This window comes from Rhincodon typus, chromosome 1 (genome assembly GCF_021869965.1).
Source record: "Rhincodon typus isolate 14 chromosome 1, sRhiTyp1.1, whole genome shotgun sequence".
Lineage (NCBI taxonomy): Eukaryota > Metazoa > Chordata > Chondrichthyes > Orectolobiformes > Rhincodontidae > Rhincodon > Rhincodon typus.
The window spans coordinates 127,814,327-127,838,008 of NC_063332.1; the positions used below are offsets into that span (position 1 = coordinate 127,814,327).

The window sequence follows — 23,682 nt, forward strand, 5'->3', positions numbered from 1 at the left end:
ATCAAAAAGTATAGCAAGATTCAAAATGTTCTTTTCTAACAAATCATCAGCAGCTTCATTCTGTTTTGCCACGTGCTGATAAGAGTAACACAAGTTCCACATCTTCAGGTGGTCAACCTCACCTTTGTTCCACCTCACTTCCATTTCCTCAATAAGGAAATGAAAAATCTGCAATATCCACCTGTTGTCCCAGGGATGGAGTTTCTTCCATTTAGAATGATGCACAATGCAAAGAATCCATTTCAATTTAGTGGTTCAAGAAGGCAACCTGCCATCAGCTTCTCAAGGTCAACAAGGGATGGGCAATAAATACTGGCCCAACCAACAATACCAAATCCCATGAGCAAACAATAAAAAAAATCAGATACTGGTCAAGAAAGAAGATTCAAAGTCACATAATTCTCTCCACCTAAGCAAAAAGGTTGAATAGTAATCACATAACAAGTGTCAGTGATCTCTCTCCCATTACACTGAAATAGCATGTCATTGCTCTCACACTCATCGGAATATCAAGATATTCATTCAGATTGAATTCAATTTCCTCATTAATACATACTGTAAATTAATTGTGACCCCAGCACTGATCCATATGGCGCACCACTAGTTACAGGTTGCCATCTTGAACTCTGCCTTCTATTAGTTAACTAATCCTGCACCTATGCTAATATAAATCCCCCCAAAACCATGGGCACTTATTTTATTAATTAGTCAAACAAGTGGAACCTTATCAAACACCTTCTTGAAGTTCAAATATCTTACATCCACTGCTTCTCCTTTATTCTCTATGGCTATTTACTTTACTATCCAAGGATGCATCCCATATGGTCCAGGGCATGTGTCAGTCTTAGGCCAATTACTTTCCTTTGCCCTTTTCTCCTATACAGATAGTTAATGCATTTATTTCCTCTTGTCCTTTTGCCTGAGTATTCAGTATTTATGGAATGCTATTAGTGTCTTCTACCATGAAGATTCATGTATTTATTCAACTCTGCCATTTCCTGGTTCCTTGTTATTATTTCTCCAGTTTTGTTCTCCAAGGAATCTGTGTTCACTTCGGCCTCTCTCTTCCTTTGTACTTGTTTAAAGAAGCTCTTTCTGTCCATCTTGATATTACATGCAAGTTTACTCACAAAGTTTATGTTCTCCCTCTATTTTTGTTTGTTAATTTTTAAGAAATTTTTTCGATTCTCTTTACCACCACTAATATTTGTCACATTGTACGTTTTACTTTCACTTTTTTTCTATCCTTAACTTCCCTGGTTAATGGTGGTTGGCTTATCTCCTTTCTAGAATCCTTCTTTCTTAATGGGAAATATCTTTGCTACGATTCATTAACTATTCTCTTAAACATTTGCCATCGTTCTTCAACCATTTTTTCTACTAAACTTTGCTCCTAGTTTACCCCAGTGAGCCCTCATACCTTTGTAATTACCCTTATTTATCCCTCAAAGCTGGTCTAACATCTGCAAAGCACAAGTTTCATTAAAGTGTTGTATTATGTCTGATAGGTATTGTTATTGGTGAAAAATCTCAACACAAAAATTCAAGAATTAAACAGGTCACAGAATGACTGCTTTACTTAAGTTACATAAATAAGTCTTTCTGTGCTATAAAATAATAAATCGAGCCACATTTTAGAACATAGAACATAACAGCGCAGTACAGGCCCTTCGGCGCTCAATGTTGCGCCGACCTGTGAAACCAATCTGAAGCCCATCTAACCTAAACTATTCCAGTATCATCCATATGTTTATCCAATGGCCATTTAAATGCCCTTAAAGTTGGCGAGTCTACTACTTTTGCAGGCAGGGCATTCCACGCCCTTACTACTCTGAGTAAAGAACCCACCTCTGACATCTGTCCTATATCTATCACCCCTCAATTTAAAGCTATGTCCCCTCGTGCTAGCCACCACCATCCGAGGAAAAAGGCTCCCACTGTCCACCCTATCTAATCCTCTGATCATCTTGTATGTCTCTATCAAGTCACCTCTTAACCTTCTTCTCTCTAACGAAAATAGCCTCAAGTCCCTCAGCCTTTCTTCATAAGACCTTCCCTCCATACCAGGCAACATCCTGGTAAATCTCCTCTGCACCCTTTCCAATGCTTCCACATCCTTCCTATAATGCGGTGACCAGAACTGTACGCAATACTCCAAGTGCGGCCGCACCAGAGTTTTGTACAGCTGCAACATGACCTCATGGCTCCGAAACTCAATCCCTCTACCAATAAAACCTAACACACCGTGTGCCTTTTTAACAACCCTATCAACCTGGCTGGCAACTTTCAGGGATCTATGCACATGGACACTGAGATCTCTCTGCTCATCCACACTACCAAGAATCTTACCATTAGCCCAGTACTCTGTATTCCTGTTACCCCTTCCAAAGTGAATCACCTCACACTTTTCCACATTAAACTCCATTTGCCATCTCTCAGCCCAGCTCTGCAGCTTATCTATGTCCCTCTGTAACCTGCAACATCCTTCCGCACTATCCACAACTCCACCGACTTTGGTGTCATCCGCAAATTTACTAACCCATCCTTCTATGCCCTCATCCAGGTCATTTATAAAAATGACAAACAGCAGTGGCCCCAAAACAGATCCTTGAGGTACACCACTAGTAACTGAACTCCAGGATGAACATTTCCCATCAACCACCACCCTCTGTCTTCTTACAGCTAGCCAATTTCTGATCCAAACCGCTAAATCACCCTCAATCCCATGCCTCCGTATTTTCTGCAATAGCCTACCATGGGGAACCTTATCAAACGCTTTACTGAAATCCATATACACCACATCAACCGCTTTACCCTCATCCACCTGTTTGGTCACCTTCTCGAAGAACTCAATAAGGTTTGTGAGGCACGACCTACCCTTCACAAAACCGTGTTGACTATCCCTAATCAAATTATTCCTTTCTAGATGATTATAAATCCTATCTCTTATAATCCTTTCCAACTCTTTACCCACAACCGAAGTAAGGCTCACTGGTCTATAATTACCAGGGTTGTCTCTACTCCCCTTCTTGAACAAGGGGACAACATTTGTTAGTCTCCAGTCTTCTGGCACTATTCCTGTAGACAATGAGGACATAAAGATCAAAGCCAAAGGCTCTGCAATCTCGTCTCTAGCTTCCCAGAGAATCCTAGGATAAATCCCATCCAGCCTAGGGGACTTATCTATTTTCACACCTTCCAGAATTGCTAACACCTCCTCCTTATGAACCTCAATCCCATCTAGGCTAATAACCTGTATCTCAGTATTCTCCTCGACTACATTGTCTTTTTCCTGTGTGAATACTGACAAAAAATATGCATTTAGCGCCTTTCCTATCTCTTCAGACTCCACGCACAACTTCCCACTACTGTCCTTGACTGGCCCTAATCTTACTCTAGTCATTCTCTTATTCCTGACATACCTATAGAAAGCTTTAGGGCTTTCCTTGATCCTACCTGCTAAAGACTTCTCATGTCCCCTCCTGGCTCTTCTTAACTCTCTTTTTAGGTCCTTCCTGGCTAACTTGTAACTCTCCAGCGCCCTAACTGAGCCTTCACGCCTCACTCTACATAAGTCTCCTTCTTCCTCTTGACAAGAGATTCAACTTCTTTAGTAAACCACGGTTCCCTCGCTCAACGACTTCCTCCCTGCCTGACAGGTACATACTTCTCAAGGACACGCAGTAGCTGTTCCTTGAACAAGCTCCACATTTCAATTGTGCCCAGCCCCTGCAGTTTCCTTCTCCATCCTATGCACCCTAAATCTTGCCTAATCGCCTCATAATTGCCTTTCCCCCAGCTACAACTCTTGCCCTGCGATATATACCTATCCCTTTCCATCGCTAAAGTAAACGTAACCGAATTGTGGTCACTATCACCAAAGTGCTCACCTACCTGAAAATCTAACACCTGGCCTGGTTCATTACCCAGTACCAAATCCAATGTGGCCTCGCTTCTTGTTGGCCTATCTACATACTGTGTCAGGAAACCCTCCTGCACACATTGGACAAAAACTGACCTATCTAAAGTACTTGAACTATAGCGTTTCCAGTCAATATTTGGAAAGTTAAAGTCCCCCATAACAACTACCCTGTTACTTTTGCTCCTATCCAGAATCATCTTTGCAATCTTTTCCTCTACATCCCTGGAACTTTTCGGAGGCCTATAGAAAACTCCCAACAGGGTGACCTCTCCTTTCCTGGTTCTAACCTCAGCCCATACTATCTCAGTAGACGAGTCTTCATCAAACGTCCTTTCTGCCACCGTAATACTGTCCTTGACTAACAATGCCACACCTCCCCCTCTTTTACCACCTTCCCTGATCTTACTCAAACATCTAAACCCCGGAACCTGCAACAACCATTCCTGTCCCTGCTCTATCCATGTCTCCGAAATGGCCACAACATCGAAGTCCCAGGTACGAACCCATGCTGCAAGTTCACCCACCTTATTCCGGATGCTCCTGGCATTGAAGTAGACACACTTCAAACCACCTTCCTGCCTGCCGGTACACTCCTGCGACCTTGAAACCTTATTCATGACCTCACTACTCTCAACCTCCTATACCCTGGAGCTACAATTCAGGTTCCCATTCCCCCGCTGAATTAGTTTAAACCCTCCCGAAGAGCATTTTATGTTCCACACTTTAGTTTCTGCAAAAGATATGCAGTCATTTGATGCAGGAACCACAACTTAATTTAGCCAAACACATTTTAAAACAAAGAATTATGATTATAGTTAACAGCCCATATTCTGATCTCACCCAGTGTTCACCAAGCAGCAATTTGATGCTATGGCCGAGCAATGAGTTGCATTATTCTTACAACACTGAGTTAACTACAGGAGAGGTTCTGGGTCAATTTAATTGCACAATTATTGCAGTAATCATTATCTCAAAACTTCATTAGAATGTGTAATGAGCTGGACTACAGCCAGTGTCAGCTCCACTTCCCTTTCTGAATTTTTGGGGATAGGCCATAGCCAATATCGAGAATAAGCTCATTGAGACACACTGCTTTGATTCCACTTCCTTCCCCTTTGCTCTGGCTTCATCACATCTGTTTTGATCACGCCACCTTCCACACCAGTGCTGATATGCCTCCTTTTTCCTCAAAATGAAAGATTTGACAGACAAGGCCTTCAACCACATCTATCCCATTTCCCACATTTCAGCCCTGACGTTCCTTCATTTCCGTTCCAGAACCATTATAGTGTCCTTGCTCTCACCTTATATCTCACAAGCTTCAACATTCCCACCATTAGCCTATGCTAGCCACATCCAGTACAATGCCACCGGGAAAAGTCATTTCCCCTCCCCTTTCAGCATTCCTAAGGAAATTTGACGGTTTACAATTTTAAACCCTCAGCCTCATCCCATCCTGACGCAAACCATTTTGACAGTCATAAATCCCAGCATTAGGTTATCACTCTTTACTCAGCTCCCTCTTGAAAAATACTGCCCATTTGGAGTTGGGGCTGCAACAGAGTGGACATCAGGAAAATGAAGAATTCAATTACTGTTTTTGATTTATTGAGATCAATATCATAATAATGCCATGAACACTCAGTGTATCCTACTCCTCATTTCTAAGACTCCCATATGGTGCAGTCTGAGAAGGCTCCAAAAAAACCTTGCTGTACCTTCATCTGTGTAGGAATAAAGTCACCGGGGTAGAAGTTAATGTGTAGGACTCGATCAAGCTAGGAATGTTGGTGGAGGTTTAAAAAGGGTGTGGGTACCTTAAGACCCCACTTCCACTTTGCCTTCTCCATCTTCCCATTCATGGTCAATACATCCCTTCAAGAAGAAAGCTAGTGAACACTTTGCTGTATTTCAGTGAGGCTTTGTGAAGTGGCAGTCAGAGTTCACAGGCTTTTACTACTGGCCACCACATACTGCCACATTGGATTGTCTATGCATGTTGGCCACTTGTCCGTAGAGGTGGAAATGAGCACAATTACCTGAAACATCAATGCATTTATGTTAGAGAGTGTTATTCAAAGAGTGCACAGTGCCTTTGGGAAATGCTGACAGAAGCACACACATTTACCTTTGTTGCTTAAGAATTAGCCTCTTTGGGGATGGTTCTCAGAAACTCAATGTCTCACAGCTTTAAGAGCCCTACTCCATCTGATAGGAATATTCCAGTACTTCATCTTTCTCACATGATACACTCCCTACTACACAACAACCTCAAGCTTGACTGCAATAACCCAGTGAGGCATAAATTTCACATTTTTGATCTCTTCAGTTGCGTGGAGGAGACCAAATGCACTGTCACATGAATCAAGACAACCTCCAATAGTGCAGATTTGTTTTCTAATTCACTCATGGGATATGGGCATTGCTGGCTGAGCCAGCATTTATTGCCCATCCCATCAGGGACGTGATTGTCTAGTAATATTATCGCTGGACTGTTAATCCAAAAACCCAGGTAATGTTCAACACACTTTTCCTGCCCTTATGAGGTCTTTAAAGTCTTGTGACACTGTTTCAAGCTGCAGCAAACTACACTCTTGCTTCTTACTACTTCAATAAATTTCATTGAGATTTGTTTGATCTGGGCTACTGGCATCTTGCTCCCAATTCTTTCCTTATGACCCATTCAGCCTCCAACATGAACTGAAGGGCTGTGTCAAGTACACTGGAGCGGAGTGGTTATTTGGAATCAATAGGGTGTGGAGCTGGAGGAACACAGCAGGTCAGGCAGCATCAGAGGAGCAGGAGAGTCAACGTTGTGGGCCTGGACCCTTCATCAGGACTCAGTGGGGGGGGGGGGGGGGGGGGAAGGAAGGGAGCTGGGATCTGGGAAATAGAGAGAGGAAGGGTGGGGCTGGAGAAGGTACGTGAGGTGGCCATAAGTGGATGCAGGTAGGGGGTAATGAGGACATGTCAGTGGGAAGGTGAGGGCAGATAGGTGGGGAAGGAGATGGACAGGTTGTGTCAGGTCAAGGAGGTGGGGATGAGAGGGAGGGTTGGTCGTGGGATAAGGCCGGGTGGGAGATTTTGAAACTGGTGAATTCTACATTCAGGCCATTGGGCTGTAGGCTTCTAAGGTGGAATATGAAGTGTTGCTCCTCCAGTTTCCGGGTGGCATCATTGTGGCACTGGAGGAGGCCCAGGATGGACGTGACATCAAGGGAATGGGGTGGGGTGGGGGTAGGGGGTGGTGAGTTAAAATGGTTAGTGACTGGAAGGTGTTGTTGATTATAGCGTATGGTGCTCCGCAAATCGGTCACCAAGTCTGTGCTTGGTCTCACCAATGTAGAGGAGGCCACATCGGGAGCAACGGATACTGTAGACCAGGTTGGAGGATGTACAGGAGAACCCCTGTCAGATATGGAAAGCTTGCTTTGGGCCTCAGTTAGAGGTGAAAGGGGAGGAGTAGGGGCAGGTGGAGGTGTTGGCTGTGGTGGGGTTAGTGGGGAGTGTGGAGCGGACAAGGGAGTCGCAGAGTGAGCAGTCCCTATGAAAGGTAGATAGGGGTGGGGAGGGAAATGTCTTTTTGGTGGTGGCATCGGATTGCACGTGGCAGAGGGTGATGCACTGGATGCAGAAGTTGTCGGGGTGGTATGTGAGGACCAGGGGGACTCTGTCTTTATTTTTGTTGGGGGAAGAAGTTTTGAGGACAGAAGTGAGGGAAATGCAAGACATGTGGCTGAGGGTATTTTCGATCGACGGAGGGGGTGTGTTGCAGTCTTTGAAGTAGGAAGAAAGTCTGGGATGTCCGGGAGTGGAACATTCCACCTTGGGAGCAGACGTGGCAGAAGCGGAGGAATTGGGAGTAAGGGATCGCATTCTTGCAGGAGGGTGGGTGAGAGGAGATGTAGTCCAGTTAGCTATGGGAGTCAGTGAGTTTGAAATAGATGCTGGTGCTGAGACGGTTACCGGAGATGGTTATCACCTTCCTGCAAGAATGCGATCCCTTATCCCAATTCCTCCACCTCAGCTGCATCTGCTCCCATGATGGAGCGTTCCATTCATGGACAGCCTGAAATGTCGACTTTCCTGCTCCTCTCATGCTGCCTGACTTGCTGTGTTCCTCCAGCTCCACACCGTACTGACTCCAACTTGCAGCATCTACAATTCTTGCTATCTCCGAATGGTTATTTGAAAGGTTGGAGTGAGATAGAGCAGCGCTTCCACAAAAAATGGAGGCTGTAGCCATTCTGATCCTTACCAGGGTCCTTTTTTTTACAGGAGGAACACAATATTGCTGGAAATAAAAGCAGGAAACAATGGAAATACGCAGCAGGTCAGGCAGCATTTAAAAAGAAGTAACATTTTAGCTTGATCTTTTAGCCTATTGTTTTTTTAGCTCTTCAATTCAAATAGACACTGGCTTTAGGTCTCCCATCACCATCACTGAAAGCCATTTAAGCACATTGAATAACATAGACATGATCATGCTACAGCATTTAGATTGTCTGGACACTAATAAAATTATTTTATTTGCTTTTAGATTAATGTTTTGCAAGAAAAAACATTCAATATTTACCATCAAAATTAAAGAAGCAGAGCCAAATATAGTGAATCTCATCACAAAATTGTAAATCAATCTGTACAATAAAATCTTTTATCATGTATCCTATTTATACCATATTTTATATTCTGAATATAACATGTAGCTTCACATATGTAGATTTTATACCAAAAGTTAAGTCAGAAAATGTTATAAACTATTCAGTATTGAAATGCTGCAGCTGTTTACATGATTACTGTATGGTTTTAATAATAACAAACTACTCACTTCTTTATAAATAAGTGCTGTTTTGTATACTGCAAAGCCTGAAGATGCTTTTTAAAAATTAGCTACTGTTTGAATTGGTTTCTTTTCCCATTTTCCTTTTCATCGTCTTTCTGCTTCCCATCTACAGCCGTGTTAATGACAAAAAGAACTGGTGCGGGTGGAAAGAGCATAGGAAATAGAACAGCTCACTGCTAGCCATGGTCTGCATGGATGTTCCAGCACATTCAGGGCAATCTACAACCCAAGCTCCCAAGGACCTACCCAATCCAGAGATAAGATCAGAGTGACACTCAGGACAGAGAGGCAGGCAGTGCTCATTGAAAGAAGCACTTAGGTGTCCTCAATCAAGGTGCAGTCCTTGACACGAGTGCACTCCACGCCATCTACCATCCCACAGCCAGTCTCCATCGCAGATAAATCCAGTTTGACAAGAGGTCGAAAAGGTAATCAGACAGTTAAGAGCCAAACTAAGCCACTGTGCAGACAGGATCCCTGTCAAAATACTAAAATACAGCACAAAAGCATTTGGTCCTGTATACGCGACCTCATCTGGAAGGAGGAGACCATGGAGGAGAATTTCCAAGATGTATTTGTGCACTTCCTTTTTCTTAAATGTGGATTGAAATGCGAAGTGTTTTAAAAAGCAAGGATAACTGAAGGATTACTGCAGTTTTTGAAAGCAAGTAACTTGATGCTCGTTATAAGTAGTTTACACAACTGCCAGGTCAAGCAGTAGTAGATGGTTTGCAAATGAGCTGAAGCCAAGGGCTATGCAGAAATGGAAATTTAGACAGCAACAAATAGTCCATTGGTCTGTGAACTAGATGACAGAGGCCTTCTCCCTACCAACAACTATGTGATTGGCTGGAAACCAAACAACTGGAGGATGTGAACATGATGGGAAGAATATATCACATCTCCAGCTGCTCAGAAGCCGAGATAGTAGGAACTGCAGATGTTGGAGAATCCGAGACAACAAGGTGCAGAGCTGGATGAACACAGCAGGCTAAGCAGCATCATAGGAGCAGAAAGGCTGACGTTTCGGGCCTAGACCCTTCATCAGAAATGGGGGAGGGGAAGGGGGTTCTGAAATAAATAGGGAGAGGGGGAGGCGGATAGAAGATGGATAGAGGAGAGGAAACAAACAGGTCGAAGAGGCGGGGATGGAGCCAGTAAAAGGTGAGTGTAGGTGGGGGGTAGGTCAGTTCAGGGAGGACAGACAGGTCAAGGTGGTGGGATGAGGTTAGTAGGTAGGAGATGGGGGTGCAGCTTGAGGTGGGAGGAGGGGATAGGTGGGAGCTCAAAAGCTGTCTTTGTTCTCTGCAATCAAACCCACGAAGAAAACCAATCTATTGTTTCTTCAGCAGTTGTCATAAACTGATTTTTATAGTGATTGTCAGGGACCTTTCTTCACACTTAAAGATCAACAAACAATATTCTGATCAGCATAAGAATCATCTCAGCAAACCCTGCAAACAGGAACTACCTTCCCAGACTTTCCTTCTGTCCACAATGCGTGTTTTTTTTTCTTTGTCTGCATGTGTATTAATAACAGGGTTTTTTGAGTTATTATTTATTGTCACATACATCGAGAAAGGTACAGTGAAAAATGTTTTATCACCACACTAATGCAATTTTGAGTTACAAAAAGAATAAAAAAAATTACATAAAATAAACTCTATGTACATGGGGTCTTCAAACATGGCCGCACAGTTTCTGCAAGGTGTCCCAGGCCTCAAGGAGACCCTGCTCCAGGTACAGCAATGCCAACCCCACCCAAGAGTCTATGCTTCAGGAATCTTTGCTCTGGGCACTGCCACCACCACAGCCATCAACCCACCAAGCACTGCTCTAGCTTCCCAAGTACATCAGCATATGAAGAAAAAAGAAAAAGACAGGAAAGGAGAAAAGATACAGTGGGCCTGAAGTGGACAGGTTCAGGAGACCAAAACACTACCTAACATGCTGGTGCCACAATACTGGAGTCTTGTTATAAGGGTCTTACAAAGAGTTTTAACTGGCAGAATTATAGACTTATGGTTCATAATTGTTTCTATAGCTTGAGTCTACTTATTTGTATTAAACAACAATTCTTGTTCAGTACAGAAACCTGGACCATGCTTTCTATCAACTGCATCTGAAAGTCAGGTAAACTGGAGGATTCTAAATACTCTTATGAAATCCATTACATTGATGACGACTCCAGGAATAGCAGAGCTTGATTCCTAACACGTTAAATCAGTGAAGTGTACGGGCTTTGTCTGGAACTGGTTTGAAACAGAGGCAATGAGGATTTAGGTGTGGTATTTAGTAAATAGCAGGTGAAGAAAACACCAAGTTTTGCACTGCCTTTAAAGGACGGCATCAAAAATGGCAGAGGTCTCCTGGAAATCTTAAGGGAAATTTCAAAGAGCAAGTTGATTGACTTAGCTGGTAAGGGGGAGATAACATTCCCTGGCATAGTTAAAACAACAGACATAATTCAGGTACTAACATGGCACCTGGATTTAGAGGAAATACAATACAACCTGAGATAGTGAAACATCAGAATCGGGTGATATTCAGCAATGGTTAAAGCAGTTTGGGCATGAGGAAAGAATGAAGTAATTAGAGATAGCAGAAAATGACAAAGAGGAGAAAGATCAGGAAAGGAAAATGGAATTGACAAAAAATGAGAAAACCAGAATTACACCAAGGAAAGTGACAGAATATCAGCTTAAAGAGATGCAGATTACTTTTCAATATTAACTTTTGTGACGAATCCTACAATAGTGAGGCTCAATTCCCAGCCCCACCGAGATGCAACAGTCTCTCAACATTGGAAACCAATCCAACTGTGGCAACTTTGGTCCATCACAGGGAAGGTCATTACAAGAATCGTCCTAATAGCTGACCAGTTTCTCCCAGATCACAAAGTGGATTCTTTGGTGCGGAGCACACGAGGTTGGAAGGACATGATCTTCACAGCAAGACAGCTGGAGAAAAGTGCAGGGAGTAGCAGCAGACTCTACACATGGTCATTTTTGATCTCTTTGATTTTGATTGAAACTCTTGACTGTCAACCAAGAGGAGCTATGGTGCTTCATCCTCAAATTTGGCTGCCTGCAGAAATATGTCACCATCTTCCACCTACTATATGGTGGCATACAATACGTGATCTTCACAAATGGATCTGAAACAGTCCCAATACAAAAGGAAAATAGGGTCAAGCAAGATTATGTTTTTCTCTACATTCTACACCGTAACGCTCCACAGAATATCCATGAAGCTTCCTGTTGGACTGAACAAATGGGAAACTGTTCAACGATCAAAACTTCCCAAGCTCTGTCACGGAGCTACAGTACATGCAGAACAACACTTGCATGTGCGCACACACACACTCTAAGAGGCCAAGGTTGGGCATTAGATTGCGGAGAAAGAGACAAAGTTAATGTTTCAAGTCCAGTATAACTCTTCCTCAGAACTACATTCTTAGTCTTTCCTTCCATCCATAATACCCATTCTGGTCACTGTAAAACAGTGATTGGACGTATATTGGCAACAGGACATAAAAATGTAAACTGGTACAGCCATATGTCATCCACCTATACCACACAAGAAAATTGTTGCCAATTTATCTCCTCTCCCAAAGTGACTCAAAATGAGAATCTGAAAGGTTTGAGTCTTAAAAAGTACACTGTTAGTTGTAGAAGGCATTTTCCTGCCAAGGTTGTAGAGGAGAGTGGAAAGATTTAGAAGGCACTTGAGGGGCAACTTTTTCACATAGAGGGTGGTGCATGTATGGAACAAGCTGCCAGAGGAGGAGGAGGAGGCTGGTACAATTATAACATTTAAAAGACAACTGGATGGGTATATGAATAGGAAGTGTTTAGAGGGATATGGGCCAAACACTGGCAAATGGGACAAGATTAATTTGGGATATCTGGTCAGCACGGATGAATTGGACCAAAGGGTCCATTTCCATGCGGTGTAACTCTACGATTCTTTAAAAAGGAACACTTTAGTCCTAGCTGATTTTTTTTAATTGAAAAAATGAAACTATTATGTGAATTGGTGAGAAATTATACAGGAAATCTTAACTAATGTGAAATGAACATTTCCAATGAGTTCAATAGAGGCCTGAATGCTTTCTTCTCTCATGCTCCCTTAGAACCCACATTTACCACACTGCCAGCTTTCCAAAATTTCACTTCCACCAACAGCTCATGGAACATTTTCACCATGGTTGGCAACCCTGGCCCAGAGGTTCATAATGGCTACACTTCATGGTTTAGACAAAAATACTCATTTAGACATCTTGGGACTCAAAGGACAAGAAGGTCCTGCCAATGCAACTACCTACACAGCAATATGCTAATTACACAAGCTCAGTGCCCATAAGGATGGGGAAAACAAGGAAAATGATTTCAAAAGGAAATTGGATGGACTTTGATGAAAATGATCCTGTAGGGTGGGGCAGCACAGTGGCTAGTACTGCTGCCTCAGTGCCAGGGACATGCCAGGGACCTGGGTTCAATTCCAGCCTTGGGTGTGACTGACTGCAGCGTTTGCGCGTTCTCTGTGGGTTTCCTCCCACAGTCCAAATATGTGCAGGTTAGGGTAGACTGGCCATGCTAAATTGCCCCATAGTACCCAGAGATGTCCATTCTTGGTGAGTTAGCCATGCTAAATGTGGGGTTATGGGGTTAGGGTCGGGGTGCTGGATCTGGGTGGGATGCTCTTCGGAGGGTCGGTGCAGACTCGATGGGCTGAATGGGTCTTTCTGCACTGTAGGGATTCTATGATTTTTATGACTATAGGGGTAGACATGGGAATAGGACTAGGTGGACTGACCCACAAAGAACCAGTATAGGCACAATGGGTCAAATAGCATCCTTTGTGACATAAAAGACTAAACCAAAATGAAATTAACTGCAAACAGTGAGTGACCAACTTGGTGAATAACATTGAGTTTCTTCATTCTGCTTTAACAATCAAAACACCACTGCAATACAAGTGTGCACCATAAATTGACAGCATCTGTGATGCAGGAAAAAATGCATTTGCCACAAGCCGTTTCATTTTTTGTCCTTTTATTTGGAAAAGTTTTATTAAAAATTTTGTGTTCTTTTTCCCTATTAAGTGCAATTTCCTCTGTATAAAATCAGAAAACATAAAAAAATAAAAGAGATTTAATGCACCTAAATACTCTTAAAGGATTTGAACTATTTTTATGCACACCTTTAGTTTAACAAAAAATCTAATTCAAATATCCCCATAATAATCCGAGTCACTAGAGAGCTGAGAACTACAAACAGGACTGCAGGAAGAATTCCAAATGTGCAGGTTCATGTAAGTGCCAAAAGGATCAAAACTGGATGTTTGCTCTTGGATATAAGTTGACTCCAGATTTTCATTCACCAATGTGTGCGAGACTGGGTTATCAGATGTGAAGAAGCTTTGGTAAGGGTCACACTGTGGGGTCCAAATAGATCCAAACAATCCAGACATAGGGGACAGACTTCTGGTACCTGAGAGGTAGGACTGAAAAAAAAGACAGAAGGGGAAAATTACCTCAGACAACGGGTTCTAATTTAATTTAAAAAATTAAATATGCCTATCACAAAACATCCATCATTAAATATTTACAATATCTTTTCCGGATATATCTTAATTTCCAAATCTATTAAATTCTCAATACTTAAACACAGCACCTGAACTTTTACGGAGAATACGCACATTTTAACAGTTTTTTTAAAATATTGTAGATTAGTAAAGTGTCATTGATACAAAATAATTTCAGCTGAAGATGCAGGAGCAGAAGCAAACCATTCAGCCCATCAACTCTGTTCCACCATTCAACGAGATCACTCCGAAAATCCTCAACTCCACCTTCCTGCCTTTCCCCCATAACCCTGGAGTCTCTTACTGATTAAGTATGTTCAAGGTGCAAACAGATTTTTAATGACCGAGCCTCGACAGCCCATTTCAATAAAGAATTTCAGAAATTCCCTATCCCTGGAGAGAAGTTCCTCCTCATCTGTCTTAAAAGGGTGACCCCTTATTCTAAGACTTTTTTCTTTGGTCCTAGTCTCAAGGGGAAAACAAGAGAAGCAACCTTTCTACATCCAATGAGTATAGGCCCAGCCAACTCCACCTCTTCTCAGAAGTCATCCCTCCATTCCCAGAATCTAGTGAACTTTTCCTGGACTGCCTCCATATCCAGTAGATCTTTCCTTAGATAAAGAGGGCCAAAACTGTTTACTGTATTCCAGCTTTGGTCTGACTAATATCCTTATATAGTGTTAGCAAGGCTTGCCTATCTTTTATACTCCATTCTCTTTAAAATTAAAACCCACCATTCCATTTTCCTTACCCATTATCTGAACTTGGACACTAGCTCTTTTTTGATTTACAAGGATTTTTAAATCCCTTTGTGCTGTAGTTCTCTGCACTCTTTCTTCATTTAAATAATATTCAGCTTCTCTATTCTTCTTGAAGTACATAACCTCACATTTCTCCACTTTATATTCCATTTTCCAATATTTGCCCGTATGCTTAACCTGCTTATATCCCTCTACAGACTGTCACCTTCACGACTTTCCTGCCCACCTATTTTTCTATCATCTACAAACAAGACAATGGTACATTCACTTTCCTCATCCAAGTCATTAATATATATTGTAAATAGCTGTGGCCCTAGCACTGATCCCTATGGCACTCTACTGGTTGCCATTCTGAAAGTGACCTTTTTATCCCAACGCTGTTTTCTATTAGTTAGTCAATCCTCTATGCTAACCGACTACTTTCAACACCATGAGCTCTTATCCTATTAAGTCACCTAACATGTTGCACCTTATCAAATGCCTTCTGAAAATCCAAATACAGTACATCCACTACTTCCCCCTTATCTGTTTGTTATCTTGTCAAAGAATTCTAACATATTTGTCAGGTGTGATTTTCCTGGGTGGTTAAGGCAGCGTTTAAACAAGCTTGCCTTCATTGCTCAGACCTTTGAGTATAGGAGTTGGGACATCATGTTGGGATTGTACATGCCATTGGTGAGGCCACTTTTGGAGTACTATGTACAGTTCTGGTCGCACTGCTATAGGAAGAATATCAAATTGGAAGTTGCGTTTTTGATTAAGGGGAGTATCACAGCAGCAGTCAGAAAAGAAATAACTGAGGGATCATTCAGTGAGGCCGTTTGGTGGAGCTAAGAAATAAGGAGGAGGTAGTGACATTACTGGGGTTGTACTATAGGCCCCCAAATAATCAATTTTTTTTTTTTTTTTTTAAAAACACAGAGGGTGGTACACATATGGAATGAGTTGCCAGTGGAAGTGGTTAAAGTGTGTACATTAGCAACATTTAAAAGGCATTTGGATGAATACATGGATAGGGAAGGTTTAGAAGGATATGGGCCAAGTGCAGGGAAATGGGATTAGTGTGAATGAACATTTTGGTCGGCATGGACCAGTTTGGGCCGAAAAGCCTGTCTCTGTGCTGTAGGACTCTGACTAATTGGCATATAGCTACCTATTTTTGGTCTCCTTTCCTTTGCTAAATAAAAGGTGTTACATTGGCAGCTATCCAACCTTTCACCATTTTTCCAAAATCTGAGGCTTCTTGGAAGATTACTACCAGTGTGTCTACCATCTGTGTAGAATACACAAAGTCCACTGGACCTACTGGTCTTTAGCCCCATCGCTAGCATTTTTTTTCTCTAGTCTTAGCTCTTATCTTTATTGCTTCTCTTCTTTTGCCCCTTGATTATTTAGTACTTTTGGAAAGCTCAGTGTCTTCCACTGATGCAAAGTATTTATTCAACTCCTCTGCCATTTCCTGGTTGCCCATTACTATTTCCCCAGTCTCATTCTCTAAGAGGTCTATGTTACCACTGGCCACTTTCTTCCTTTTCATTTTTAAAGGAGCCCTTGCAAGTAAAATCAAAGCAGACTGTAAGTGTGTTCTCAAATCTGTTATCTTCTCCCTCTATTATTTTGCTTGACTACTGCTTTATATTTTTATGTTCATGTTTTTACTTTGTGGGAAATCATTGTTTCAATTGACTTGCAAATAATACTTTGTCTGTACAACTGAAGTTAAACTGAATACAACATGAATTGTCCCACAACTGTACAATTTTCATGTTTCATGACTGATACGAATGTTGGTTAATGCTTCAATAAACAAGACCTTCAAAATTACAAGTTAGGCAACTTACAGGAGTTCTGACATTGTTCGAAGGATACCAGCTACAGGGAGCCTCTAAATTGGTCCAACTGGAAGCTGGATCAGCAAATGATGTATTTTGGCCTTCAGTACAAATGAAGGGATGACACAAATTCAGGTTGGCTATAATGAAGAAATTTCAAAACACATTTTGGTTATTGCCTTTTGAAAGACATCTTACAGTTCAAGTGAATGGTTTTGATAATGTGAAGATGGTAAGAATTTGCCATTAATTACTGATTGAAAATGATACAGAACCATCTCCCTATGTATGCATGCATGCAATGCTGGTACATCAAAATCATTTGATTTTTCAATTATTTACTGTTTGACAAAGAAATAAGACAAATTAAGCTCACTCATTTTGAGATGGGAGAAGAGAAACTCTAAGAACTAATCCTTAAGAAATATAAAGAAATGCCTTCAAAGTCTTGCCTTTATGGAGAGCATTGGTTTACACCACTTAGTCTCACACTCGTATGTTACATTTGAATGCACATTTCTGCAGACTGGATTCATCTCAAGTTGCCGATAGAAACACGATGTTTTGATTTTATCTCTACAGTTGTCTCCAAACTGTTATGCTCACTGAACTAAAATAAGCCAATAAAAATACAAAGCTTGAATTTATACAGCATCTGTAATATTGCAAAATGGCTCATGGCACTTGCCAATACGACAGGATGTTGCACCAGAAGTAGATATCAAAACAGATGACTTGAAGATTGGTCAATGAACCAGATTTTTAAGGAGCATCTCAAAAAGGAAACGTGGAATTTCAGGAATTTCAGAGCTTAGGACCAAGAACAAATAGGTCTCGGCTGCTTGGTTTTAGATCATTTTTCTAAAATGGACACTCTTAAGGGTCCTATTGTGGTGTAGTGGTAGCATCCTTATCCCTGGACTAAGAGATGTGGGTTCAAGCCCCATCTGTTATGGAATAACATCTCTGAATAGGTTGATTAGAAAAATAGGTTAAACAAAAAAAAAGCTCAAAGTTATGCATAAACCTTATCTCACAACTGGCACACGTGCTAGTAGCTGGTCATGCCAAGTCTGCGCGGGCGAATTCTGTTAAGGTTGCACATACGATAATGCAATTTGTTTACAGGTCGGTTGCATGGCCTAAAATCGATAAAACGTTTGGCTTTGTTGTTAATTGGAATGCCAGAAGATTGCAGGTTCAAGTCCTGTTGCAATCGCTTTTGATGGCCCTCGTGGTGCATGGGAAATGTCCCTACTCCTGGACTCTGAGGCCTGGATTCAAGTCCCACTTGCTCCAAGGGTGTGTAATAACATCACTGAACAAGTGGATTAAAAAAGCAGGTTAAATAGAAAAGAAAGGAGCCCTCGTGACAGTGGTAGTATCCCTACCCCTGGCCCAGGAGGCTCCGGTCCATGTCCCACCTGCTCCAGAGGTCTATAACAACACCCTGAACAGGTTTACCAGAAAAATAGGTTAAATTAAAAAAAAGTCACTCCTGCACAAGAACATTCTTACAAAGAACAACTTTGTTCACAAATATTGCCAATCAGAGAAAGAAAACAAAAATTAAAGCAAATGTAAATTAAAATGCAAATTGGAAAAAGCATTTTAGTACCATTAAAATGCAATTGTAGTGTTGTGCATTTCTTTTAAAAATGTATAAAATGGGACATTTACTTCATTACCAGCTTACAACACAAGTAATTCTCTTTTACCCAAATATTTTCAATAACTGCCTGCCCGGTCTTCCCTTTACATTTTCTCTTGTCTTGTACTTTAATGCTGCAGTTATACTGTCAGCATCTTGCATTTTCAGAGATACAGACAGACCAATGTCAAAATACACACGCCTTACACATATAGCTTCAGTTGTTTGAACATTGTTGATTTGTGCATTTATGAAATTTGAACTTTTGAAAAATACTGAGAACAAACTTTCTACTAATGCTGAAGCAGCTCTTATCATATACTAGAAATTCATAGCTAGAGCTTCTAAAACAATCTCAGCTTCAACTGGCTCATTGCCCATTCTGGCTGTAAGTCAAGTTTCCCTTTAATTAAATGTAGAATAAAGATAATGCTAAAACAAGTTGTTTTACAGATGCCTTACCTTCAGAAACACCAGAGAAGTAATTCTCATGAAATGTGCTGAGGGCATTACTGCAGTGATCACTGTTGAATGAGGTTCAGGGAAGATAGTTTAAAATATTTTTAAAAATTAATACATGCATCAATTTACAGATAAAACTAAAACTTTTTAAAATGAATTTTAAAAAACAATGAGCACAATGCAAGAGGATTCACATTGCCACCTAAACTTGCAGTCAACACTGCAATAACTGATGAAAGAAGAAATTCAGATGGCCATTTAACATTTCTCCATAAGCATGCAAAAACCAGTCACAGCAAAGTAACCACTCACCACTTATTATAAAAATGAGACACAGTTGACAGAAAATCAAAGTCATGAGGTGATTTTACAGGACTGCATTCCCACTAAGAGCCCTGTCTGCCAGGAATATACATTAGAAGTGCAGTTATGCACTATCCATTGCTTTTTTAATCGTTATGGTGCTGTGCACGGAGTCCCCAAACATTGTGAAGAGGAATTTAAAGAGGTAAAGTTTCAGTCACCTTGGTTTAAGATTAACATACCCACATTAAATTAAATAATCCAAAAAAAAGTGAAAATCTACTGCATTTTTTAAAATTACTTGTATTTTTCAGGTTAAAGCAATTACTAAATGGTAATGATCTTTTTATTTACTTTATTATTTCAATGAATCTACTTTAAACCAAAGAACTACATTCTTCTTTGGTCAGTATGCCTGGGCAGGAAGCTAATGGTACCCTTCCACACGACAGAATTTGGATCACACTTCCTGGATACAATAATCTTCAAATACGATGGGCAGCATTTCTTATTAATATTGCCTAATGCAAGATCAACACAACTAGTGTTAAACAGCAGAACATAGAACAGAATTTGAATTGGGGAATGGTGGTGCTTATGCCTACCAGCTCAATTAAATTTTCAAAGGAACAAACATATTAAAGATGCCCTCAGATCAAAGCTGGAGCATTCTGCAAATAGGCCAAGGTTGAGTAATTATACAAAAAAAGCTTAAAGTTGCAGACAATAAAAATGACCGTGAGACTCTTTGGTCATAGATATTTACAGAATGGAAATACCTGTAATCAGCAGCTGGTCTTGGCTGTGGCTCAATCTGCATACCATGCCCTGAATGATATGCCAAACTATTTGCAGAAGGAATGGTTTTTAAACATTGACCATTTACTGTTGTGTAAAGACCTAAAAATTGCAAGCAATGAGGAGAGAGAGAATGTCACATTCAAAACAAAAACAAAAGTTACGTTTGTACTCATGAAAAAATAGTAAAACTCCAATTCAAACTTTGATATTCAGATTTTCTTCAGCTCCAAGCAGAGCAATGACTAGGAACAGGAGTTGTCCATGCAGCCTCTTAAGCAGGCCTAGATTTTAAATCCCACAAGTCGCTTATATTTCCCAATATATGGACAGATGTCTGATACAACACTAAGTCAAACTGTAAGGATGTAGATGATTTATACCGACCGACCAACTAGGAGCCCATGATTTGAGACTGCAATCATTTCTACCTGACTGGCAAGTGGTTGGTACGAAGTGGGTGCCTTGTGGAAAGTCTGCTATTAGAGTTACCAAATGCACCAACAGTCTGTTCTGAAGATAAAAAACCTATGGGGGGTTAAACTCAGATGGGCAGTAGCCCTCAATATCTTTGCAGAGTTCAGCTGAGCATTCCTGGATCAAGAAAAACATGAAATAACTCTCCAGATTATAACACTGACTCACTTAGCACCCTGATTTGTTATCCTAAAGGAGAGAAGGTTGGACTGCATCTACTCATCCCTGTTTCAATAAAGTATCCTAAACTGCTTAGTAAAAAGGAGCCAAATATCCAAGACAGACTGGCACTTTGGTCACCAAGGGGTAGGCCTGCGAATGTCACAGCAAAGCAATTAGGGCTAAGGTGGCAGTAAGTCTGCTAATCCCAATTTGAGATCCATACTGACTCATTAACGTCAATTTCAGCAGTTTAAAATTAAACTTTTAGCCTACTGGGTAAAGGGGCATAGCAATTTGTACATTGGTCCAAAGGAATGACATTAGACAAAGGCAGTTACCAGACAACAAGAGGCCAGAACACATTGTACTATTATTCATAAAAGGTGCAAGGCATGACCAAATAATTACAGGCTAGTCAGTCTGACCTGGGTGGTAGCCAAACTACTAGAATGAATAATGAGATAGTGGGAACTGCCGATGCTGGAGAATCTGAGATAACAAGGTGTAGAGCTGGATGAACACAGCAGGCCAAGCAGCAGAGGAGCAAAAGCATTTTCTGAAGAAGGGTCCAGACCCGAAACGTCAGCTTTCCTGCTCCTGATGCTGCTTGGCCTGCTGCTGTATTCATTCAGCTCTACACCTTATTATCTCAGAATGAATAGTGAGATAGGATTGATTAATTCTTGCCTTTCCAAGAAAGGAATCAGGAAAACTGAGCATGGTTTTGTTAAAGGAACATCATGCCTCGCTAACAATTGAATTTTTTAAGGAAGTAAAAAGGGGATTGAAGAAGATTTCATTAAGGCATTTGACAAGGTCCCATGCAGACTGTTAAGACGTTAAAATCCACGATACCCAGGGGAACGTGGTGAGTTGGATCTAAAACTGGCTCAATGTCAGGATGGAAGGGATAATGGTCGATAAATATAAGCTGCTTTTCATTCGCAAAAATAATGTTCCGCAGGGCTTAGTTTTGGGTTCCTTGCTGTTTGTAGTTTATTTTAATGTTTTAGACTTAAATGTGGGAGGCATAATTGGGAAATTTGAACACTTTGGCCAAGTAATTGATATCGAAGAGGATGGCTGTGATAGGGTTACTGGCACATGATAAATGTAAGTTGCTATGCGTTAAAACCTTCAATTGACCTGATGACAAACACACACTGCTGGAAGATATCAAATGATGGTAGGGAGGACGATAAAGTGGCAAATGGAATTCAATCCAGGTTATGTATTTGGAGATGGCAAAAGAAGGAATACAAAATAAAGAGCATTGAGAGAGTTAAAGGAAGTGAAACCTTGGACTGTGTGTTGACAAATCCCTGAAGGCAGGAGAAATAGATATGGTGGTAAAGATGGCAGATGAGAGGTTCTCCTTTATTAGGGGAGGTATTAAATACAAAAGCAGGGAATAATGCTTGAATTATATAAAGAGGGGGGTTAGGTCACAGCTAGACCTATGTATACAGCTAAGGTCACCAATTCACAGAAAGGACATAACTGCTTCAGAGAGAATGCCAAGAAAATTTACAAGAAAGCTATCAGGGTTTGAAAACTGTAGCTATAAAGGAAAGGTTGAATAGGTTTGGGTTGCTTTCCTTAGAACAGAAGGCTACTGAGATGTACAAAATAATGAGGGATTAGGATAGAGTGGACAGGGAAGGCCCGTTTCCCTTAACAGACCGGTCAACTACCAGAGGCACAGATTTATGATGATTGGTAGAAAGATTAGAAGGTTGAGTAGCTCAGTTGGTTGGACAGCTGGTGTGTGATGCAGCATGATGCCAACAGTGCGTTTAATTCCCATACTAGTTGAGGTCACCACGAAGGTTATGCTTCCTCATCCTTCCCTCTCGGCTAAAGAGTGGCAACCCTCAGGTTCAACTCACCAAGGAGTGCGCAGCCCTACGGTCCCCTGGAATTACAGTGAATGTACCTTCTTCAAGGTAAAGTCAATGTAGTTCCAGGGGCCATGGAGAACAACTTTTCTACTCAAAGGGTGGTAGTGGGCGTCTGGAATTTGCTGCCAATTTGGTGATGGAGGCAGAAACCCTTAGCTCATTTAAAAAGAACACTAACTCTACAGATCAGATGTTCAAGGAAAGGGATTGAAACAGGCAACTAGTTTATTGAGCCAGTGCAGGCACAATAGGCTGAATGCAATAAATTATCCATGGTTCTATTTCAGAATTACAAAATTCCTACTGTAGAATAAATCTCGTGTGTAAGTTAATGACCACAACTTCTTCAATGCTTGTCAAAGTATTAGTGTAGGCATGGATACAACATAAGCAAGGCAACACAGTTTCTTTTATCTTTAAGCACACAACTTCAGTTTTCTTTCAGGTTGAATATCAAAAGCTGCGCTTTTCTTCACAAGACAGGAAGCATTTAACAATTATCTTTTTAATTTACTGATTACGTTCCAACCTACAATCTGTTTCTTACCTGGACTTTTCTTTAAACCCGCAGCTACTGCGGCAAAAGTGGGACATTGGTTTTTGTCAGGGGGAGTCAAATGCTGTGCATCACCTCTTAAACATATGTTGTTATTGGTAGAGTGGCTGAAATGAAGAAACCTTTTACAAAATAGAAAGGAAATATAAAATTCAAACTGCGTGCTTATATAACGGGGCTTTGATTTTAAGAAGTGATATTAATAGTTACCTTCTATTGCCCGAACTGTGATGTTCTTGTAAAGGTGAGCTATAAATTGAAGTAGTCTGCCGGAAAATCCTCTCCTCTGAAGTAAATAAGTCAAATTTTAAAATGCAGTAAATGCAGGTGTCCTTTACCTGACCTAGTAGGCTTAGTTTCCAAAGGATAACACTTTATAAATATAATTTTGTATTACAAATGAGTAAGTCTAAGATCAACATTTG

At 41.0% G+C, this 23,682-nt stretch overlaps 1 protein-coding gene across 1 annotated transcript in view; it reads right to left on the bottom strand.

Annotated features, from left to right (window-relative positions):
* Positions 1–13,805: 13,805 nt before the first annotated feature.
* Positions 13,806–23,682, bottom strand: part of tmem131l (transmembrane 131 like) — a 316,682-nt gene continuing 306,805 nt past the window's right edge. Inside the window, exons 19-24 of the mRNA XM_048601626.1 lie at positions 23,468–23,543; positions 23,249–23,379; positions 20,143–20,263; positions 19,061–19,122; positions 16,957–17,087; positions 13,806–14,273 (exon numbers count right to left, since the gene is read on the bottom strand). Coding sequence (XP_048457583.1) covers positions 13,995–14,273; positions 16,957–17,087; positions 19,061–19,122; positions 20,143–20,263; positions 23,249–23,379; positions 23,468–23,543 — 800 coding nt within the window. The 3' untranslated portion in view covers positions 13,806–13,994. The remainder of the gene's footprint in view (positions 14,274–16,956; positions 17,088–19,060; positions 19,123–20,142; positions 20,264–23,248; positions 23,380–23,467; positions 23,544–23,682) is intronic.